General features: G+C 39.6%; 1 protein-coding gene across 8 annotated transcripts in view; it reads right to left on the reverse strand.

Moving 5' to 3' along the window:
- Positions 1-23802, reverse strand: part of HIVEP2 (HIVEP zinc finger 2) — a 138520-nt gene that overhangs the window by 13328 nt on the left and 101390 nt on the right. For 7 of the 8 annotated variants that reach the window (XM_051801597.1, XM_051801592.1, XM_051801593.1 and 4 more), the window contains 3 exons: positions 11751-11795; positions 4862-10487; positions 3958-4112 (listed from right to left, as the gene is read on the reverse strand). In XM_051801597.1, coding sequence (XP_051657557.1) covers positions 3958-4112; positions 4862-10276 — 5570 coding nt within the window. In that variant the 5' untranslated portion in view covers positions 10277-10487; positions 11751-11795. The remainder of the gene's footprint in view (positions 1-3957; positions 4113-4861; positions 10488-11750; positions 11796-23802) is intronic. The other variant, XM_051801596.1, reaches the window with a different exon arrangement.

Below are 23802 nucleotides of genomic sequence, written 5' to 3' on the forward strand. Positions count from 1 at the left end.
CATTTTTCAAGTGCGCTTTTCTTAGATGAACACTTCTTCCATATGTTCAGCTATATCACTGGCAATATCTACACTGAGGTTAATATCTTAGAAAAACATAAAACAGTCTCCTGTTCTTATGTCCCTCTTGTTATCTATTAAACTCATCAGCTCCTCTTTTAGGTGTGGATACCTAAATTCAGGGCGTTTTATCTCATTTCCAATAAAGTTGGCCCTCTCTCTTTTCCTTTATTGTTCCTAGCACCATGGGCAAAACTAGCATAGTCTAATGTAATTTAATATTTAGTCATCTCTCTGTTTTTCTGTATAACATTTCTGAGATTCTGCTTTTCTCTGCCCCATTTCCCAGGTTCTCCATATACATGTCAGTGACTGCAAGTCATCTCTCTATCCACCGCTTCATCAACTACCTCCAGGCTCTCTCCCACAGACAGAAAAAATGTCCATTATTGTTTGAAATACTGCCATTTTATCTTCTTTATCTCTCCTTACAGTCTGATTTTGCTGGGATGAAATCTACCATATCACTTCTGATTGATACTGGTAAGATAAATGCTGTGTTATAACGTGCTTTTCGGTTGCTCCATCTCTGCTGTTCTTCTGCTTGACCTCATTCCACTGGCTTCTGTCACCTGTCAGATCCCATTGGGCACAAAGACAATAATACAAGATCTGTCCCTTCATCATTCACATAGATGGTTTTTGGCCATAACTGACCTTGACTCTTTAAGTATGCTTCATCATAACAACAACCGTATGAGAAATGATACACACAAACTTGACATTTAAAGAAAGCCCAATCCAAAAAGTAAAAGACCAGAAGACTGAGTCTATGGTGATTATCTTTTAGCCCTCAGGCATATTAGATCTTACTATTTAACTTGTGCCTCTCTCAAAGGTTTGAGTCATTTCCCACCTTCTACTACATGACATTCACGTAAAGACTTGGGTCACTGCTGCTCTGTGTTTGATTCAACTGGGATTCTTGAGTTAAAAAGCATTAACAAGTCTCAGAGTCCCACAGGTTCTATCCAAAATGTTATTTATTGGGATTTTTCAGTTCAAGTCTATTACTGATAGATATAAAAGAGCAAACATAAGCGAACTGTGAATTCTTGCGGTCAGCTGATAATGTTATTAAGCTAGATGTCAGGTGAGCAGGCACGCTTGCCCTGTCCCTCCTTTCTTTTCATGCCATTAGTAACTATCTGTACTACAGCAAGTACTGAACTTCAAATTACTGCTTGAGGAACATTGCCTCATATCCTATCAGGATTTTGCAGTCACAGACAATGGAAAGCAGATTTTGTGATTCAGATAGTTTCCCCTGAATCAAGGCACCTGCCAGAGGTAATAATATGATGGTTAGTTTCTCCCTTCAAAACCCCCTCTGATGCAATGCTTACAAAATGCTCCTGTTGGTCTTTAGTTCAGAGAGGTGGTGATGTGCTCTGACATCTGGTGGTACTAGGCTGATGGCTGGATGATCTTAGAGGTGTTTTCCAACCGTAACAATTCTATAATTCTGTGATCTACTTTTTGTCTCACCTGCATTGATTCTGCTCCTTCAGCTTCTCACTCATCCCCAGTCCCATCTATTTGCTTTTTCCCCAGTTGCCATACAAGCGCTCCACCACCCAGCACAAAGCAGCTGCACAGCTGCACTTCACTGCCAGGTGGACAGGCTTTCCCACAACCCAAAACCTGACAATAACAGATCTTTCTCAGCTATGGATTCTGAATTACGTTCTTTGCACCCATGAAGCAAAAGCAGTCACAAAGCCTAAGGAAACCCACTCCCCATGACAACTGAAAATCAAAATGAAAATACACTGCTGAAACAAGATATCACTGTGCACATTTATCTGTACAGGAGAGAAAATGTGAAATGAAGATGACTGACATTTGTTACATAGTTCCTTGCACTACTCGCTGAGAGGAGATGAAGATGAGCTTGACAAGAGTAGAACAGAATAGCTCCACCAACAGAAAAAAAAAAGCAAGAATGGAAAACCCACTCATGTAAAAAACTAGCTTTCAGAAGTCATAAACAACAACCTGAAGAGAAGGACAAATTCAACTACCAGGACAGAAAACAATGCAAGATATGGTAATAATATCTAAGTTATATTATATCCACTTAAAAAATAGCCAAACTAATGAAAAGAATGAATCTATTCTTCCACAAATAATTCATGTAAAAGGTATCATAAAATGATGATGCATAAAAAAAGAGTGGACCTATTGACATTGCATCACCTCATTTGCTGTAGTTTTGCAGGTTATATGCTTCTATGAGGAAGCTCCAATCTATTGCACAGACTTTTGTTCTCTCCACTCTCCAAAAATTTTTGTGCACGCCAAGGTTTCTTAAGTTTTGTTTTACTCAAACAATATTTAAACATAGTCAAGTATTACTAGGAGATATTTCTAGGTGAAGTGTGAATTATATGAGTTTACAAAAATAGTTTCATAAATCTTACTGGCGTACAGGAAAACTCGAGGTGGTGTAAGTAAAATGCAAAATTTCTTAAAGAAGGTATTAAACAGTAGAGGTTTTTTATGGAGTGATCTCCTGTAGTTCACACTCATCTGAATCCTCCTTTAAGCTGCTTTTCTTAGTACATTTTTACTCTTCTGACCTCTCATCACGCAGTTTACAGCAGTGCAGACTGTCTTCAGCAAGGTCATCCAAATTCAGAAATGATACATAGTGGGAAGCAGGCAAATTTTATACTTTAAAGTGGGTGTGAGTTGAAGCAACAGCTCTTTAAATTTTTCATAAACTTAGGCTCACCGCTGAATTTGGGTCACTCTTTTAAAGCCAGTCTACTGGCTTGGGTATGACAAGGTACAGCTACAGAGAACAGTCAGGATCAGGGTGTTTAGGCCAGCATACCTATAAAAATCTCCAAAATAGCCTTTTCAGTCTTTCGAGCAAGATGTAGGCTATACTCCTTCAGTGCTGCCGACTATAGAGAAGTGCCAATGTTAATTTCATGGAGACTATTCAACCTTAGTGAAAAACATGTCAATGAAGGACAATTGAAATTTTAAAGGGTACAAACTGACAGGAGAAGGAAATGGAAATACGAATTTCTCACACCTCCCTCTTGAGCTATTTATTTACCCCAATAAAACAGTGCTGTGAGACCATCTGAGTTTGGTAAGACTGAAAAACACACCTTGTTCAGCCACCTGACTATTCTCTACTAAAAACTGGCAAATTAACTGCATTGTGTCAGAATTCTGTAAAAGAAACTAAACAATATTTTAGAGCATACTGCAGAGACAAGTATCTATCTCATTTTCTTTTCATAACAAGTTTCATAAGCCTCAAAACAATGTTAATGGGCTCTCAAGTCTCCTTTCCCCCTCTTTGTTTCTATTATCACTTGAGTGATAGATTGCCACAGCAGAATTAAACATTATTTTATCAACCATATATGGATTTGGCTTAGATACCATAGATTTCATTGGCATCTTACATTTTATCTCCAAAATCCAACCTCAGTAAATAATGAAGTATTACAAGAATAAGACTAAGCATGCAGAGTCAATCCATTCAAGCGACTGGAAGTATACAGCATCTAAAAATGGAAAGACATCCTCCTGAAGGCTTTTAAATACAAAGACAGGGTATAGAAAAGATCAAAATGTTAACAGTTTATCAATTGCCCTATGACCTAAGGAATTAAAGTAACAATTTCGAGTCAGTGCTCTCACACAGATGGAAAACATAATTGTCCTAGTAGTAAAGTTGAGCCCAAAGTAAGTATACAGGTATCCTGCAGTTTGTTTTAAGACTGACAAATACACAAAAAAAGGAGAGGCTTAGGAGTTACAAGACATGGCAAGAACACAGGAGACTGTTCACATCCTAATTCATTCATATTCACTTTCAAATGTCTTTAAAATGACAGTCTGAGCTTGAAATTTCCAGTTATATTTTCTTACCCTCCTTCAAAGATTTTAATTCGTATCGGCTCAGTTTGTTTGGATGTAATGTCTTTATCTCCATGAATGTCTCCTTTTACTCTTTCTTTTATAATATTCCCCACTACTTTCTTTTCAAGCTTGCTGCCAAACAAGAAGAATGGCTCGTGTTTCATCTGTAGAACAAAGTCAAGGAAGGGTGTTACTGCTGGAGCACACAATAAATGCACACTTCATTTCAAATACTTTTAACATTCCATGTCAAAGCCAAACTCTCATTTTGGTGCAATTCTATACGATGAACTAATCTGTCTCATTTAATTTGACAGAGAATAAGTGAGGAGGTAACATGGACAAATTTTTATGAGAGTCTTGACAGAAAAGACAATACTATATATCTTTCCTCAGAAAAAAAAATCATGGAAAAGAGAGATGGAAAAGCCTCAGAAGGTATTGCCATTACAGAATTTTCCCTGGCACCATCATCTAATGCTTAATCTATGAGTAAGAGCTGACATGTAAAAGACATTAAAAGGATCTAAAAATCCTTACTCAATTTTAACTTAATCTTTACTTACAAATGCACATGGATGTTTGCGTCTGATACTGTTTGAATCAGGACATGGCAAAAAGAAAGGGCAAAATAAAAGGGGATAATGTATCAGGCTCTGGCACAAATGAAGGGAGGGCTTTAAAAGCCTCACTTCTTACACTTTATTTTGAAAATGGAGACAGAGACAGAGATAGCAGAAGTAGCAGAGCTTGCGGAAGGATAAACTGAGGCTCAAAACTTGTAATGGATGATTTCCCAATGGGGAATCTTTTTTTTAAAAAAAAAAACCACATTAACTTACATTTTATGGTTTACTAGAAATTTCTCCTATAAAGATATATGAATTTAATTTTATTAAAATTTCTTATTTACCTGAGCAAACTGCTTCCATGCACTTGATGATGTCAGTTTACCAGCTCCGGGTCTATGCATAGCAGCCAGAGTGTAGATTTCCGTGGTGTTTTTTTGCTTGGACCTTAAAAGTGCTAAAGTGGTCTTTGTACTTAACCCAGAAGGGTTTGGGTTACATGAACTTATACACCATGAAGCATAAACAGAAGCTTTGAGGGTTGGTTGCTGAGTGTAATTTGGTTTTGTATAGTTTAAGAAACACCAGCTCACAGTAGTAGTAGTACGCAGACTTGGGAACTGAAGGATCTGCTGGAAATCTGCTACGTCTGTCAGGAGGATGGTTGAGGCTGTGACTTTCCCAACAGCATTAGATGACATCTGGACTAACATCCCAAGAGGCAATTTTTGATGTTTCAGCTGGTCTTCTGTCTGAGTTTCTCCTGGTGGCAATGAAGACCTCTGTGGACTCATGCTCATATCTGAGGCTGTTTCATCCACATCCAGTTCTTCTGGTGAGTCTCTCCCTTCAGATGGGACACTGGACTTCTGTGCCGGTGATGTGGAATCAAAACTGGAAAGTTTCTCTCTGCTCAGTGGGAAAGCATCAGCTTCTGGCATGCTGACAGGTGGGAAATCTTGAGATGATGAGGATGACAGTGAAGAAGAGGATGACATGGATGGCAGACTTTCTTTTGGCTCGGTAGCACAGCTCTGCCTTACTAGTTGAGGCTTCTGCATTCTTGGAAAATCTTTCTTTATATCTGAGTTAGTTAACTCAACTGCACTTAGTTCCTCAACTATCTGCCCATACATTTTTTCTTCTTTGACTCGTTTCTGCTGCTTGGTCTCCATGAAGAGCTCCAAGCTGCTGGCAGGTGAAAGCATTCGTTTGCTTCCTCCCAAGGTAGAAGCCATGTCAGAACTCGAAGGCAAACACAACGGAATCGGTGGCTCCAGTCCAAGCGGTAGCGTCTGTGGCATTTTCCACAAAGGATATTTTTCTAGTCCTCCATGCTGACCCAACATCTGAGCTATGTTAAATCCAATTCCTTGCATGGTTGCATTAGTTACCAATGTTCTTTGAGAAACTGTCTCATCAACTTTACAAATTACAATTGCAGGACTGTTGCTCTGTCCAAGGATCTGGGAAATGCTTGTGTACATGACACTACCATAAGATGGCACATGGGTTTGAATCCTGACAGGAACAACTGTTCCTGGCAAAGACTGTACAGATCCATCACTTGGGGAGTCAAAATCTGTCTGAAGATGCTGCTCAGAGGAGGTATCTGTTGGTTTAATGCTATGGTCTGACTGGTACTTAGCAAGAGTATTTTTTGAATACTGCCCAGATGTTCCTGAGTAATGCTGGTATGCTTGCTCTTTAGCGTGCATATAATCAGCTGCTTTCTTTCCTATAAGCTCTGGTGCATGTTCCAGGTGATAACTTGGATGAATGTCCGTTTGGAAAGGCTGTTTGACATAAGATTTCTGCAGCTGTTGTACAAATTGATGCTGGAAGTTCAGAGGTTCTGTGCATGACTGCCACAAGAGAGGCTGCTGAGATGGTGGTAGGTGAACCATGCAGACAGCTGGATAGGGGAACTGAAATAAGGTGCTATGAATAGGGGAGAATGGGACTTTTTCCTGATGTGCAAATAGCTGCTGCTGCTCTGATGGATGTTTGTTAGGAATATAAGGTGCTTGTTGGATTAATGGAGTCCTTAACATTTCTGGGCTGCCTGCAACAAGAGCCTGTTGCTGAGCAAGGTGGGATGAGCTATTACTAAGCTGAGCACAAGAGCCAATAGCCTGTTTTCCAGAGTCATCTACCTGAATAGGCTGAAGTACAGAGGAAGGGGAGTGATGCCAGGCAAGCTGGGAGGAGCGAAGACCAGCCTGTGAGTGTTCCATCTGTTCCTGCTTTATACTTTGTTCTGTGCTCTGATCAGTCTGAGAAATCTCTGGAAAACCACTGAAGGAAGCCTGGCGAACCAAGAAGCATTTCTTCCTTTCTCGGGATGGAGACAGTGCCAAAGTAGGTGTCCCAGCTGAAGAGGCATGAGACAGGTTCCCATAATCAAAGGATTTACTTCGGATCTCTGGGATTTCAGCAGCATGAGGGCAGGGCATCTGTTCAGATGAGCAGCGTCTCATTTCCCTCTGATGGTGATGCCCAGGGACAGAAAGTGAGTAAGCACCAGCTGGAACTGTTAAAAACTCGGACTGTTTTCCAAATTCATCTTGTTTAGGAGGTGTGATGAACTTCATGTTCTCTTCTCTTTCAAAGGACATTGAAAAACTCGAACTGTGGGACAAATTACTTTCTTGGCTAGGGCTGCGAGAGAGGCTTGTACCTGTGGACTCAAAGCTGGATTCTCCAGAGGAGTGCTCCATGTCAGCAAGTCGTAAACGCTTCTTTTTGGGTGGTAGCTTTTCAGCTGGAAGTTGAGAAAGGGTTTCACTTCTCTGGGGCCATTGAAATTCTTCAGTGGGTCTCTCCTGGTCTTTACTCTGCACTTCTTTATCTTTTTCAGGCTTATCTGGCTCCTCTGTGACACGAATTTCAGGTACCTGTATGTTGTGCTGGCGAACCAACCTGGGCTGCATATGACACGGCTGAGGCTGCTGGGATGGAGACGGCTTACTGGTGTCAGCACTTTCCATTTGTGGAGCTCGGTCTGGGCTCATTGGGGACTCACAGATCTCGCTCTCACATGTTTCAGATGGTGAATAGATCTTTTCCTGCTGGCATGCAATATGTTCTGTAGATTCAGACCTTTCAAATGAGTTTGGCCTACTCAATGAATTTGTATGCTGAATGACAGAGATGACATTTCCAGGGGGCTTTCTAAACAGTGATTCTGCAGTCTTTTCTTGCTCTGCAGTTAAGGATGAATCTTCCAAAGAAGCTGCTGGGCTTCCAGACTGCAAGTAAGGCCTGCAGATTTCAAAACGCTCCGCATGGCAATGGGGTGCATTGTCCAGGCCTTGAAGGGCAAATCCGCTTCTTGGCACTTCCTGAATTTGGGATTTGGGATCAAAGTCTAAAGGTTGAATCCCCCCAGTGGTGCCAGTTGTACTGCTGCAAAGCATGGGACTATCTTCCTCATCTCCAACACTCTCCTCTTTCCTACGCTTTCTGTTTTCAAAAGTTGTTCCAAGCATGGATGGCACTGACTGAGGTTGCCCAAGTGGATCAATAAAAAACTCTCCCCCCTTGTTCATCCCACCTAAGGATGGTGAGTCCCTGTAGTTCTGCTTCTGAGCTTCAAATTCTTCCCACTTTCTGTAGTGCTTTCCACTGGCATCATAATCATAAAAGGTCTTGTCTCCTTTCTTCTCTTTTAAGGATGGTCCTTTGTCACCTGCTGTCTGTCTGCTGGAAGCAGTAATGATATTTTTCCCTGGTCTTCCATGATAGTCTGAATCTGAGTGCCCCTCCTGTACAGACGGCAATTCAAAGGCAGCCTGTCTTCTCAACATTCTTTGGTGGGATATTCCCACTGTCCCAGGGTAAAATACATCATCAGAGCCAGTCATCTTCTCATCAAATGAATGGCTTCCTCTCAGAGATGGAGGAATACTTAGGCTGTTTGCAGAAGAGGTTGGCATGGAGTTACTTCTAATAAGAGGAGAGGAATCCACTGGGGGCTCTAGAAGGACAGGCACATCACCCTGCTGACTGACTTGGTACAAGTTGGTTTCACTTTTGATAGACGATGTGGTGATCTGGGATTGTCTACATTCTGTATTGCTGCCTGGATAAACCTGTGCAGATTTAATAGTGCTCAAATTACTAGAATCAACAAGTTCATCTTTATCTGGAGTCAGCTGAGAAATATGTTCCTCAAGCATCTTGATATCTAATCTGTTATTTAGAAGAGGTGATGGGTCCGTTTTGCCCTTTCTACCCATTAAAGTGTGTTCCTGATTTGTTGTGGCTACAGTTAGTGCTGTCCTTTGATTAATCCTATAGAACTTCCCAAAAATTATTTCTTCATAAGACTTTGCATTAGTATTTGGTGGGCTAATTTGCTGCTCAGCACTTTCTGAGCGGGAAAAATAACCAGAGTCAGTGCTTCCTTTACTGTGCGGGCTCAGAAGGTTTAGTGACTGCTCAGAATCTTGTCCTTTTTTCTCTGACAATCTTAGTGCAAGTCGCTGTTTAACTGTATGAGAGTCATCAGACTTGGTACTTAAGGATGGGGTTTGCAACATATCAGAGCCAATATATGAAGAACTCTCACTGGGTAACTGAATCCCACTTTTAGGGATAATCAAAATGGGCACTTTCATCGGCCCCACCAAAGACTCTTCCATGGAGGAGTGAAAACCACTCCTGCTAGCAATGTCCAAGGGGAGCTGCGAAACAGGGCTCAGTTTGTCAGACCCTTCCACTAGGAGCGAGCTCTCCTCATCAGTGTCTGTGCTCTGCTCACCATCTGAATGTATTTCAGCTTCCACATCAATGTAACTGGCATCGAGATCCAATTTAGAGACTGCTGACTCTGTGAAAGGAACCAATCCTGCCTTAATTGCATGGGCATGTGACTTCCTGTGTTTGTAAAGGTTGCTTTTCGTCTTGAAGGAGAAACCACAAGGAACACAAGGGTATGGTCGCTCACCAGTATGAGACCTAATATGCTTTTTAAGTACACTAGGTTTGGCACAGGCCCGATTACAGTAAGGACAAATGTATTTGCCAGGCTTTTTGGGTTTGTGCTCCTTTTTGTGAGCATCTTCTGATTGTTCTAAAGATTTTTGTGAATATTGGCTGTATGCAGGGTTCAAACTTGAAATCTTCTTCCTGGAGAAACCTCCGCTATGGCTATGCATATGAAAAGGAAACAAGTCCTCTGAGGCAACTGATTGCAAGTGGCTAGGAAACTGCCACGGAGGGCCTTCCAAGCTCTGATGTGGCTTTATGTTGTGCAAGAAGCCTTGTGGCAATGAATGCTGTGGGAAAGAAAGTGAATGTTGACATGAATAAGGACTTGGACGATGCTGTGGATATTGCTTCTCTGTGACTTGCTGTGCAGCTTCATTTGATGATACCAGTTTCCCAGAACTAAAAAGTTGTGCTGATGCCGTGTTTCCTATTTGCTCGTGATCTACTTGTGGTTGCCTCTGTACTTCTTGATTGCCAAAAGTGCTCATCTTAATAACAGCTGTATGTTCTTGCCTCCATCTGCTTGGTACTTTAGCAGTTTCTCCAGACCTTGAGGTAGCTTTTTGTCCTATAGCTGTGTCCCCAGAGTCCATCTTATTACACAAGGTCTTAAGTGCTAGTTCACTTGAAAGCTGTGCAGACACATGGAGTGTGTCCAAAGCTGTGCTTTTTAAAGTTTTGTTGCTCCCATTTTTCCAGGGCTGCTGCAAGTTCACAGACTTTTCTTTCTCTTTGGAACTTTCCACGCAGTAGTCTATAGGCATTAGATTTGTGTCTGTACACTAATGTGAGTATTATACAGTTCAGTTCATGGCATGAACTTTTCTAAACAGTTTATTATACATTTGCAAAGACTTGTTATAGCATTTGGACATTTTCCATTGTTATTAAATACTGAGATGCAGAATGACCCAAAGATATTTGTGATCTCCTAGAGCAAAGTTCTCTTCATGTCTTCTATGGTGACACAGCTATCTGCACAGAAAAATAAAGAAAAAAAAAGAAACCCCATACACCAATTAATACAGTCATACTAAACAACATCGCTGCAGTCAGTTGCACTTTTATTGAGCCTTACATGGAAGGTACTGAGGGACTTAAGCAAAGGTAACTACATTTCACAAAACTCCTCACAAAACTGTGAGCAGACACAGTAAAGATTGGCTCTGGAGACTACACACAAGCGTAATCACTACTCAATAACAGCCCTAGGAACAGAAAATAGAGATCTACACTTTTCAAATTAAACAGTAGCTTTGGAAGGCTTTCTGGGGACAGTTTAAAGGCTTGATCTCAGAAAGTCCACCACATACTTTCAAAGCTCTTTCAGCAAATCACTGCTGAAAATAGAATCCTAACACTGTGGGTGGGAATTACCTTATCCAGTATTACTCACCTACAGTTCAGACATGAACTTTAGTCACCTGGCCTTTCTTTAAAGTCAAAGGAGAGTAATCAGAGGAGAAATCTTTCCATATTGTGATAGGTGCTTCTGACAAAGACCCTGTCTGTGCACATGGCCCTCCACTATGGAGATGCTTGTTTCTGTCAGCTAGGCAGAAACTTCTTGGACTATATACCAAATTTTAAGATGGCTCAAGTGAGGTACTTCTTACCTTAGATCATCTAATTGATTTTACAAGAAGGGGTTGTTCCCCTTTTTAAACTACTTTTAAACAGTCAAAAAAGAGACATCAAAGAAGCATTCAAACCAGAGCACTACTCGTACCTTTCCCCATCTCCATCTTCCAATCACTATATTAAATTTTAGTAAGAAAGTCTTGCTAAATGCAAAGGACACATTTCAGAAATGAACTATGACTGTGTTTATGTGACTTTAGCATTCTAGATTTCACTGTTGAAACAATTCCATCCAGCTATACATGTATTTTTAATGCTTAAAGGTAGTAGATTTCCACAGTTCTATTATAAAAAAGTTCAGAGGTACGATTTTCATAGAAAAGTACAGCATTTGAATTTGAACTACAATCTAGGCTTTCTGCTTCTGTATTATTCAAACACAGGATATTTTCTCAATGAAATAGTGATAATTATAAAGACAGTAATGATTTAATAATAGTAAGGAAAAGGTTAAAAGATCAGTATTAGAGATATTGGAATATTTTTCATTCCTACAGTGGAGAAACTGAATTTGGCTTGAAGAAACAATAGCAAGGTGCAGGAAAACACACAGATAATAGGCATGTATGATTTTTTTTTTCAGCATAATGCATTTACCTGCATCTTCTAGACATCTAATAGGCATGACTATCTTCAAATTTCCTGTAAAAAAAAGACACAGGTATAAGAAATTCTTGATATTAGGTATAGATTATGAAGAAAATTTTTTATTCTTTACAGTAGAGGTCTGAAAATTTCATTTATCCATCCACTAGAAAATTTCATGTTGTGTCTTAGCGGTCTGAGCAACGACATTTGAAAAATATGAGCATGAGTATTTTTAAAGAACTTAGGTTTCTAGTGCATATATGAATAACTGTAAGTCTAAACTAATGAAGTCTCACCTTCCCAAATCAGTAAAAAGAGAGCCGCCAATGTACCTCTTCATTCCTATGCCTTTGTTAAACCCAGATTATCCCCGAATCCCTTAGGCAAATCCCCTTTTAATGTCTTTCTCCAGCTAATACTTTTAGACTCCAGGACTCTCATTAAATGCTTCAGGGACCAGAACAAACTCCTGGTCAGGGTATCACCACCCAGGGACAAGAAAATGTAGTGAAACAGGAGTAGGTGTCCAAATTAGTTAACACCAGTGTGATACTGCTAAACAATATATGGCTGCCCTCTTAAAGAAGAAACCTACAGACCAAATACATGGTTAAAGATTTCTGTGACTGCCATGATTTGCCACCTGTCTGATTGTCACCACACTGCAGGCTACTGTCTGTATTGTTGAAAAGACTGGCACAGAGAACAGGGAGCCTGTTCATCATCTCATTGCCTCAAGAACATCATCTCACTGCCTTAAAAACATTTCTCCCATCAAATGAGGACTCTTCCTTCCAGTTTTCAACAAATCTTTCCTTGAAAACAGATTTTGGCTTTTGTTTCATCAAAAAAGATGTTTGTTCAATTGTGATAACAAAAGCAACAATGACAACATTTCTTTATGGTTTTTATTTAAACCAAAGCCAGAGCATCTCTAAAGAACAGATCTTTAGAAACAGCTGGAACATTAGCTTCAGAGGATGGGATGTAGACTAGTATAATGATTCTCAATTAGAAACTGTCAGAAAAAAGCTAGAGCACTCATGCTCCACTGAATGGTACCAACAAATGATTTAAAAGTCTATAAAGAAAAAAACATTAAAAATTGAAAAGCAATTTTTAATTCTTTACAATTAACAACACTTTCCAAGAACAAATGGACATTAGCAAAGTCTCATGACTTGACACAAATACAATCACTACCGTGCCACCTGTTATGAACTTTTTATTCAGTAGTACAAGAAACATATCAGTAGTTAGGCCAGCAACAGCTGAAGGACTGTTGGTTTAGTCAAATATGAATAACATATTTTTTAATTTTAACCATATAGAAATGCCCTCTAGTCCAAAAGAACAGCAAGCCACCAAGTACAAAGCAGAGTATTTTAGTCCCAATGTCATTCAGCTTTGATTTGCTAATGGCTTTTTAAATAACTCTCTTGTCTGATTCTCTAAAATAAAAAAGAAAAAATGCAATCTAAGGATAGATATATTTTAAAAAAATTTCCTAATCTTCTTCTTCAAAAAAAAAAGTGTCACTACGAAAGGAAAAACAAATCCTTGTGTGTGATTTACAATATACCAGAAGCGGTTACTACAGAGCAGCTCTGCAGCGCCTTATGAGGAAATGACAGGTAAGCGGCAAATCACTTTCAGCAGCTGAGCTACACTGAAACGCAGGCCAGAAATGATGCCAATATATGAGCACAGATGTAAAGGAAAATGTGTGGCCTGAGAAGCAGAAACAAGGACAAAAGCAAATGGTCCTCACTGAGAGAGCATAAAGTTATTAGCCATCTTCAAAGAAAAGTACTTTTCTCCTTGTTAAGCAATTTTGCAAATGGTGAAGAAGAAATTTCTAGAAGATGGGAGTATCCTTTATTTTCCATACTCCTTTTACTGAGAGCACCTTTAGAGAAGAAATCTGACAGTCCCAGAAATGTGACAGCAGTGGTTTTATTTGAGCAAAAGATTATTCTAATACACATCCAAACATTTTCTGTCCTGGACTAAGACCTCTGTTACAGAGTTCAAGCCATTCTGCAGTCCTGTTATTTTCAGGACATTCTAAATAATTTTTCAACCTACAGTATGAAACAAGTATAGACTAATTACAGAGATTATTGATGGCTTAAGTTTGCTCAGAGTTGCTCCCCTGAGGAAAATAATTCCCTTTCCAGAACGAACATAATAATTTCTGGTTTGGTTTGAGCTGCCATCCATCCCGTGTCAAAGATGGCTTTAATATTATTTCTCTCATCCTTTTTCCCCTCCCTTATTGGGAGACTGGACTAACGGGAGAAATGTAAGACACTGCAAAGCTAGTTTGCACTCTGTCTGTTTTACCCAGTCAAAATGTCTCATCTGGCTGCACTCACAGTCTAGCTTAAACCAACAGCAGGCTTCCATTTTCCCAAGTGATTAATGTTTCTCCTTTAGAAAACACTGTAAATATACTTTTAAATATTGCTCTTCATCAAACATATACTGTTCAATAGACAGAAACTTCCTATATTTCAAGTACTACACATTTAAAACTGAGGAAATAAAGATGATAAAAGTGCACGCTCTCTTTAATACCTTTGGCACGGTTCAGCTCTGCTGGAGTGACTAAGAGCAGCCCACCTACACAGATCAGAAGCCGTACGGGAGTTGCACTGAGCACATCATTCGACAAGAGCTGCAAAGTCCTGCCTGGCTGGGGGCCAAGCCAGGTTTCCTGGTAGGAATGTGGCCTTGGAGCCAGCTCCCCTAGTCACACTGAGTGTGCTATCTGCCTGCTTCAAACCAGGACATTTCACTTCTGTGAAAACTTTGAACCTGAGAAGATTATTGGGAAACTAGGAGCTGTATTTATGTCAGATGCACCTACTACATCAAGACTTTTAAAATTTTCTAGAAAAGAGCATTATCCTGTTGCTCCCTCTTTTACTAGGGTGCTTTTGTAAGCTGTATACTGGGGATTTATATATGGTTGACTGCAGAGCTTCAAGATTATTCCTGCTTCTCTTTTTTTTTCCTCTTATTTTTTTCTTCAGACATTAAAATGGTTATATTCAACAGCTTTAAAATAAAATCCGGCAAAATATAAGTTTTATTGCTTCTCAATTTGTAGATCATATTACAGTTCTTGCAAGTGAACAAATTGGAAGCTTATGTCTTCCAGGCTAAATCCTGAGTGCACCATACAGAGTAAATATTGATTCTAGCATAAGGACTAAGAGTCAGATCCTGTCCTGTTCTAAATCTTTTCTGTCCAGCTCTGCCAGCACAAAGCCAGCCTAAAACCACAGTAACTGGCCCCTGAAGAATTTGTATTCTACAGGGCAAGTGTTAGCACAGACAAGCTGCAGTGGCTCCTATGAAATCCTTACATTCGTGCACAGACCTCTGCCAAGACCCTTATTAGGCAAGTCTAGTTTATGTCTGGGATAAGTCCAGCAGCCTTACAAGAAGGAGGCCACCTCTGAGCTTTCCCCAACCTGTAACTGAGCAGAAAATTGCCTTGGTCTTTCAAGAAGAAAGACAGCACACTTTTGGCTTGCTGTCCTACCCTCCGGTTCCCTCTGCCCTACTAATGAGATTCTCCAAAGAACTGTTTGGTGTTGACATCACAGTGAAAAAGAAAAAAGATTGAAAAAAAATCCTATTAAAACATGTATTTATAGCTTCTTCTACATAGTCAAAATCATAGGTGGGCTAAGTCTGAAGAAGAGCTCTCAACCAACATCCAGTGTGCCACTCTGAACTGAAGGATTTAACTGGCATGAAGATAGATAAGCATCTGTTCATCCTTCTTTGTACAGTTATATATTCATTCAGGGCTGAGGATGCTTTGTAGCAACATAACAACAGGAACGCAGTCTCTGGGGTGTATAGTTTTGGCATTTTACACAAATGAAAATAAAGATGACCAACTGCAAGCTTTTTTATAGTACTTGACATCACACTTGTTGCCTTTGAACTGTACTTACTACAAAGATAAGGAAGAAGAAACACTTTAATTTCCTAGTTTTGTAAAAAGGCTTACCATTCTTGACCAGAGGGATTCCCTTTGCATTTCCAACAGCCCCTGATTAGGGGGCTAATCTGACCATCTGACTGTGGTTTCACAGCTGGCCTTCCACCTGTCTATTTAAACACCTCTCAGAATGGCTGTAAATTCCTATGTCAACCACTAGTACTTGGCAAAGTCTTGCATTACTGGGGAATCCAGGATGCCAGTGCTCCTGCAGTTTGGAGGAGTTCTAAGACATCATTTTGCACATGCAATTCAAAGAAGGCAGCCCTTTTAAAACAGGTTTGATGTATTTATTTTCATCTGTCGCTTTCTATCTTTTCATTGCTGTTGTTACCTCTTCACATTTGAAGATACTACTCTAATTTGCTCATTTAATTCCATCCCAGATGTTCTGCCTGCTCTCTGATTTTCAGTCCTTTATTGAATGTATTGCCAGTTTTGGAAAAACCTTGAAATATTTAGAATAACACATATGTTTTCAGTTGGGTTGTTGTTTTTTTTTTTTTTATTATTTTATTTGGGCAGCTGAACTAATTATTACAATGTACTTTTTAAAATGTCATTTAAAAGTACTATCCAATACAAAACTAAACACTGCCCAATGAGTAAACACAGTACACAATGATCAGACAAACTGTACTAGGCGTGCTTAAGGAGAGGCTACAGGGCAGGATCTGTTCTTCATTGCTCTTTTGTGCACACAAGGATTCCCTAAGAAGCCAGGAACTATGGGGACTGACTGAGAGGATCCAGTTATAGATGCATCAAGGGTAGACTGCAACCTCACTGTGACCAAACACCAACTTCAGGCTTTTACTCTAAGGTTTCTATGCACACATGTTTGTGTCCTTGGTAGTTGCCAGTTTCAAGGGACAGGTTCTGTGCATGTACAACTAGAAGTGGTAAAAAACCTGGCATTTTGATTTGTGCAATTCCTATTTCAGTGCTTGCACTAAATTTGGATTATACTTTAAGAACTGTTTTAAAATCTCAGCCATTGAGAAATGGCACCTAACAAATTTTAGATAATTGTAGTAGGGCATTTCACTAATTTTAAGCCTTTACCAAATTCACCTTAATCTTATAAATTCAGATAATTCAAACTATTATCAGAGTATGTTGAAGAAAAAACTGGAATCTGCTTAAAAGCACACTGAAACCAATGAAGAAAACAAATAAATAATCAAATCTGTTGAACTCCAAACACCTGATAACCTGAACTGTAGGATCTTATACCTGCTTCAGACATTTATATAAATGTCTATGTGTACTTGCTGTGAAGAAGAGCAAGACTCTGAATGTGATTCTACTGAGTCAGGAGTCAGGCACACACTGACCCTTACAGTAAAAAAAATCAGGTATGAAACAAGAGCCTCTCATTTGACTTCAAGGAGCTTTGAATAGATAGGAGATTTGACTCAGAGAGACTAAATGGAGACAGATTATTCCGACAGCAAGAAGGAGGGCCAAATTCTGCTCTGCACTATCCTGGTATATATGAATCTGAAGCAATGAGTTGCAACTCCAAGGACACCATTCCAGATTCATTCCTAATAAAAACAAAGAGAATCAGACCACTTAGGTTTAGGCTTTTACATCCTAGGTGCTAAATATCTAAGTTATCTGCTCCAATGTGAAAATACTCCAACTAATCCAACACCTCTAAGATGTCTACAGAGAAAATCGTAACATATATTGCAATAAATGTTCAATTACACAGTAGTAAGAAAACATGGGCAATGATGCTACTTTGTATCATAAATGCTTAGAGCACAGCTGCAGCACAACACTCTGTTTTTTTGCTATGTTAAGTATCTCAAATATAATATTAAATTGCCACTTTCTACAGAAAAATAGCACCCCCAGAAAACCTTCAATTCGAGTGTATTTGAAGAAGCCATAGAAGAAGTCTAGAGCAAAAATGCTCTAGCACTGACCTTTTCACCATAATGACAAGGATTGCTCACTTAAAGTACATCACTAATTCCTGTTTCAGCATCACACACAATGTACATATTGTACTACCAGATGGAAAAAAATGTATAAAAAAAGCTTTCACATTGCCAAAGTCCAACTGAACACTTATTTCCATAGGATGACTACTAAAAGAAAAAAAAAGAGAGAAAAAACTACAAAGGAGCCAAATTCATCCTAAACACTTCCTTTATGGGTAGATATTTGAAAACAAATCACAGTTCTTCTCCTTGGATTGAACAAAACCTGCTATTAAAGAGATGCCAAAACAGCCCACAAGTTAAACAATCTTGACAGTCAATTAGCAGTTAATTGATCCCCCTGATCCCACTGCTTTTAACGGATCAGGTAAACATTTTGTTTCTCATTGCCTAATCTTGCTGTGCACCTTAAGAGTCTGATGGAGGTGCTCAAGCATGTCAGATAACACAAAATCTACCTGTTCTGTCTAACTGTCTTCTGACATGGACATCCTGAATCTGTTTCTATACAAAAGCAAAGGACTGGGATTATTCAGATATGAAACAAAACAAGAGAACTATATAAACTGTTAATCTTCTCACACTGCTACTTATTTCCTTGGGGAACAAGTTAAAAAATTGAAAACAGTTTAATAAAATACCAATAATTTCCCATGTGGACCTTAAGACATGATAGCAGAGCAATGGCAGATCTGACAGGCAGTGTTATTAAAATTTCAGAAGGCAACAAAAATGCCACAGTTGTTTGGCTCCCTCCCCCCCCACCACCATTTTCTTTTGAATCGTAGTACACAGTGACTTATGAGAGTGAGAACAGCTCCCATGCAGAGAACAGTTTCTGCTGAGTCAGAAACAGATGCCCACCACTAAGGTCCTTTTTAAACACCATTTTGATGGCTGAAGCTAGAATGAGTGTCTCTCCAGAGTGAGTTCAGAAATAACAGTATTTACTAAATACACATTCACAATGTACAGGAGTATCCAAAACAGTGCTGCAATACAAATGAGCTCTTAATTCTTGGGCTACTCTCTTCATCAGCACATGCTCAACTCTATCTCACTTTCTTCCGAGCCACAGCAATTGAACATAAGGATACTGTGCCAAACCGTAGAAGTGTCAAACAGTTTCCAATCACTGTTTCTTGGATTACTTTTTTTTGCACACCTGCCACAGAAAAGGAGCTTTGGCCCTGCTGTTGGCCCCAAAGTCTTATCATGTAAAGGAACAGACGTCATGTAGCCCCCAAAAGGGCTAAATACATAAAATCTCTGAAAAGCAAAGGCTCAGACACTAACCAATGATGCTATGGGATTGCAATGAAAGTTGTGCATTTGCAAGAAATGGTGAAAATTACTGAGATCAAAGAATTTTTTCTCAATTCAACACAAAGAAACATGTTAATTGAAAAGGGAAATTTCACACTTAATAAAGGACAGATTAAGTAAACTAAGAATTTAGAAGCACTTGCAAAGGATAAAGTGTATGTAAAGAGCAAGATTCCTCTGTGGATGTGGTTTCTAGTCATTTCTAGACTTATAAAACATCATATACAGCAAGAAGGGTAAGAATGTTTTCACTGGAGAGTTCAAACTGCTGAATTTGTCAGATATAACAATTTTCTTAACTGAAATGATGAGCAGAGGCTGAAATGCCTCTTCATTTTCACACTAGAACTGTAACCTTGTGCAGCCACTGGGAAGAAGACAGCTGTACTGGCAAATCCCTATTTAGATATCATACAGCTTTCTCCCATGTTTTCCCAGAAAAAAATAAAATCAAAATTTGTGTAAATATTGCAACATTTTTAGGTACAAAGTAACTATTATTCTTGTGCCAAAAGGAAATAGTAGGCAAATATCAGGCCTTTGCCTAGCATTTTTACCTCAGAGGGAAAATATCACTGAATTTTCTGGGAAGTAAGTGTTTTTATAGCTTAAAAGTTACACAATCCTAATTATGCAACTGCAGCAGATTTTGCGAACAGCCATGCCTCCTTTCACACCATGTCAGAAGAAACCACTTGCATCTCACATGAAAATATCTGTGTCTTTCAAACACTTTTTTGAATGAGCAAATGCACTGCCTCTGACAGACGCCCTTACCCCGGGAAGAATTACATAGGAAGACGTTTATAGTCTCTGAGCTTCCTTTTGTTTTTCACTCACACCAATTATTATACGAGCTTATTTTAAAATCTGTCATTCTTTACTAAGCCCTGCAGTCACCACAGCTCAAAACAAAAACAGACACATGTTAAACACCAGTAGCATGCTCTTACCATTTTTTTTCCCACTTTTCGCACCCAAAGTACAGTAAGTCTTCACAGCAGTTTCACTTCAATCCATCCTGAATACTTTTTAAGAGTTCAGCTGAGATCAACTAGTAAGCCCTAAATCTTATATATTTCCCAGATGTCACAACAGTCACTATTCACAGCCAAAATGTTTAATTTTGACTAATGACTCAACGCAGGCATTTCGCTGTAGCAAATCCAGTCATTAGCATTGCCTAAAGATTCTGATCACTACAGTGGCAATATAAGATACATTAATTAGACTGCATATTTAAGGATGCTGCTTTCTTCACAACCCTCAGGATGCCTAGCAGGAGAAAAAAAGAAAAAAAAAAAGCTCTTTAAAATTATTCTGGTCATATTTTACAGTACTTGGTTCTTTTTTATTGTATGAAGCACTGAAAGACAGTAGGTATAATATTCAGTTGAATCAGAATACCTCTTAAAAAATTCAGCAAAATGTGCATATGCTTTCTGCTGCATTTTGTAGGTATATATGAAATTTCATTCTTTTCACTTAGGTTTCTTTCTATAATACATAAATCAACTGTGTTTATTAAGATGAGCATCACTCTCCTGAGCAAACACTTCTGAAGAGATGAAGGTCTACAAAAATGCCTGAAACCACATATAAAATGTCATTCCACAAGATTGTTGATATTTGAGGGACGAGCCAGGCTGCCCCTAAGTAAGTTTTATTTTTTTGGGAAAGACACTGTTCAGGTTTCATTATACTTTATATCAGACAACATTAGACCAGGGTGCATCATTACAGTACCTTAAAGTTTCGTATAGGTATCCCACATCACACTAACTTCTGAAACTACTCCAAAGAAACCTGTAATAAGAAACCATTATCCAGTACTTAGTAAGTGGCAGGACTGGACACCAAATCACTCCTGCCCAGGAAAAGTTGAAGTAAGAACAGCAAAAATCATACTTTCAACCACCAGAAGAGAGCTCAGAAGGTTCTAAGAGGACATTTTCAGGACTGATGGTCCATCAAAAGGAAAAGCAACTGCTAGTCAGCTTTGAAAAACAGACAACTTCATACAGGGTTCTCCTCCTACATCCTGCCTGGCTCTTTGCACCAAGTTTAGTTTTCTTTCCATTATCAGAAGTAGAAGTGAAATCAGCTAACAATCTGACCCAAAAGTCTCTTAGGTGCTTGTGATACACCAATGACACTTGTACACTACAAGAAAGCATCACCAACATACTACCATAGAATAGTTTGGGTTGGAAGGGAACTTTAAAGATCAACTCCCCAGTATTCCCTAGTCCAGTGCCCAGTATCCCCTTTACAGACAGGGAAATGAACACATACAGTATAGCACAAGCAGACAGGGCTTCATGTTTGCTAAGCTACACTTAAACTAATTGATTACTAAATGTTCCTCGGGATAGCTCCTAACAATCTGAAAAGCTGCATTGCAAACCAAAAGCACGTAGACTTTTTCCTTAGGACTAGAGTGCAATGTTTTAGCACTCAGATCACCTAAGACTTGCTTATTCAACTGAACTCTTCCCCCTACTTTTCCCTTCCTCCCTCCCTGACAGGGTTTGAGGACACCGTGTTCGCCTGGAGATGGTGAATCACTCCAAGACAGCAGGCCCACTCAGTTCCTCAAAAGACACAAAAGGTGTAAAAATAGCTCATACTAATGAAGCAAGTACAGCGTCAGCAGCCAGATGAGCGTGGGTGATCTGATAAGGGTCTGTTATTGCAAAGGGCAAATTATTAAGAGAATGCTTCTCCCTCTCTCTCTTTTTATTAAGCTTTGTTCTTTCTTTGCTGAAACCAGCCCTCTGCAATGCCTGATAAATGACACCTGACAAGGCTGACTCCTCCTGTAATTGCCAGTTTCATACCAGTGCAGGAAGCGGTGCCTCACTGAGAGCTGAAGATACAGTGGAGGTGTCTCTAAAAAAAATAAATAAATAAAGACAGGCAAAAATAAAGCCTAAAAATAGCCAGGACTACCCACTGCCTATGACTGTGTGGGTATATTTAGCCTGTCTAACACCAACTTTTCTTGTTAAAAAGACAATCTTACCTTTATGCAAAACAGCTTCCTGCTTCTAAACATAACTTGAGAAACTTGAGAACACAAAGGGGGAAAAGTCAGATTTTTAAATCATCCCCTTTTCTCTGAGATTATGACAAGATTACACGTGCAAAGACCCGGTAGATCTTCCACGTGGGTTTTGCATCCTGACATACCGTAACAAATAGTTGGAAGTTTTCTGTTAAGACATCCTAATACAGCCCATCAGACTAGGAAATTGATTCAGAGGCAAAACCAGAGCTGTACAGGCAAACTTCTCCAGGGTCCAGGAATGAGGCAAAGGCAGGAGGGCAGGTCCTACACCCCCACCCCACTGCCCAGAGGCAGGCACAGGGGCCTGTGGGGCAGTGAAACACAGTGGCACTCAGAGCCCGGTCCTTCACATCCCACCTGCCCTGAGGCTGGTTTACAGCCCTTCACAGGCACAAAGGAGCTTTCATGAAGGGTGTAAACATGACTTACTTCCATGTAAGGCTGAAGCCAAGGGGTTGCCCCTTGCATAGGGACTGGAAGTCCTTGCACTGAGTCCCAGCCTACTGCCAGCACTGGCCAGCCTTGCTCAGGGCAACACACTGACCATCCTGTGAGCCCACTGCCCACCCTGCCCCACGCTGTCAGGAGCCCTGAAGCTCCCATGGGTTTGACTGCAACAGGACCAGCCACAGCTACGCTCAGCAGGGACGTTCAGAGATGTTCAGCAAACACTCTTTCCAGGGTGACTCTGTGTTTCTGCAGGCTGTGCATTATGCTCCCCAATCCCCAAAGGGAAGGCAAGGATGGTCCCCATGACCCCCTTCAGAACATCTGCAACCTTTTAAAGCCTGTGACTGCAATACCATCACTGGAAGCAACACACATGCCAACCTTCTCATGCTTTCTAGTGCTCTGTGCGAGCTGTTCAAGAAAATGGTCTTTTCCACAATTATGGTTTCTCTATTTGATATGACTCCTTTGGCCAACGCTCCCATGAGGGGTTTGTTTCATTAATATGCAGCCTTCCTGCGTGGCTCCAAATACCTCCCATCAGTTACACTGGGGCCAGGGTTAAACAAAAATGCATGGGTTTATACCAGACCTTTTCTCTTGTTTACGACATTGCCAACTTCACATGCAAGATTCAATCCAAATGACTATTCTGACATTACAATTTTTATTTTTGTCTGATTTGAAAATTAAACAAAAAGTAATTGAAGTTAATAAGATTAAATTTTTAACATTAACTCAAGTGGGAAATTAAGAGCATGCTCTTTTCTTGATATGCTGTGATTAATTCCCATTGCTGCAAGCACCCTTGTTCAGCATCATAGTTTTGTCTTTTCGTCCTATGCCTTAGCAGTAAATTTAATAATCACTGATTTTTTTACTAGAATAGATAAACACGGTGATGCAAGACAAATCAGTTGATGATACTATTCCTCAGACAATTTAATTTTCATCTGAAATGAAGAGTAAATGTTATTATATTAGAGGAAATATGAATGTAAAAATAATTACTAGTAGGCTTAAATACTTTAGACCATACTCTGGCAGTACATTTTCATAAAGTTAATAGGAGACAGGACCACATACCCTCAACCACTGTGCAGTTCTTAAGTTATAAAGTTAAAAGTGTAGTGATCAGAACCTCAGTCTATTCCCCCACTCAGACTTGGAGCAGAAATTCTGTTTAAGCAACAGTAATATATTACCTGTCTTTTTAAGATTTCACCTATTTAAAGAAAC

This window comes from Manacus candei, unplaced genomic scaffold, assembly GCF_025592945.1.
Source record: "Manacus candei isolate 608988 ecotype Guabito, Panama unplaced genomic scaffold, ASM2559294v1 h1tg000052l, whole genome shotgun sequence".
Classification (NCBI taxonomy): domain Eukaryota; kingdom Metazoa; phylum Chordata; class Aves; order Passeriformes; family Pipridae; genus Manacus; species Manacus candei.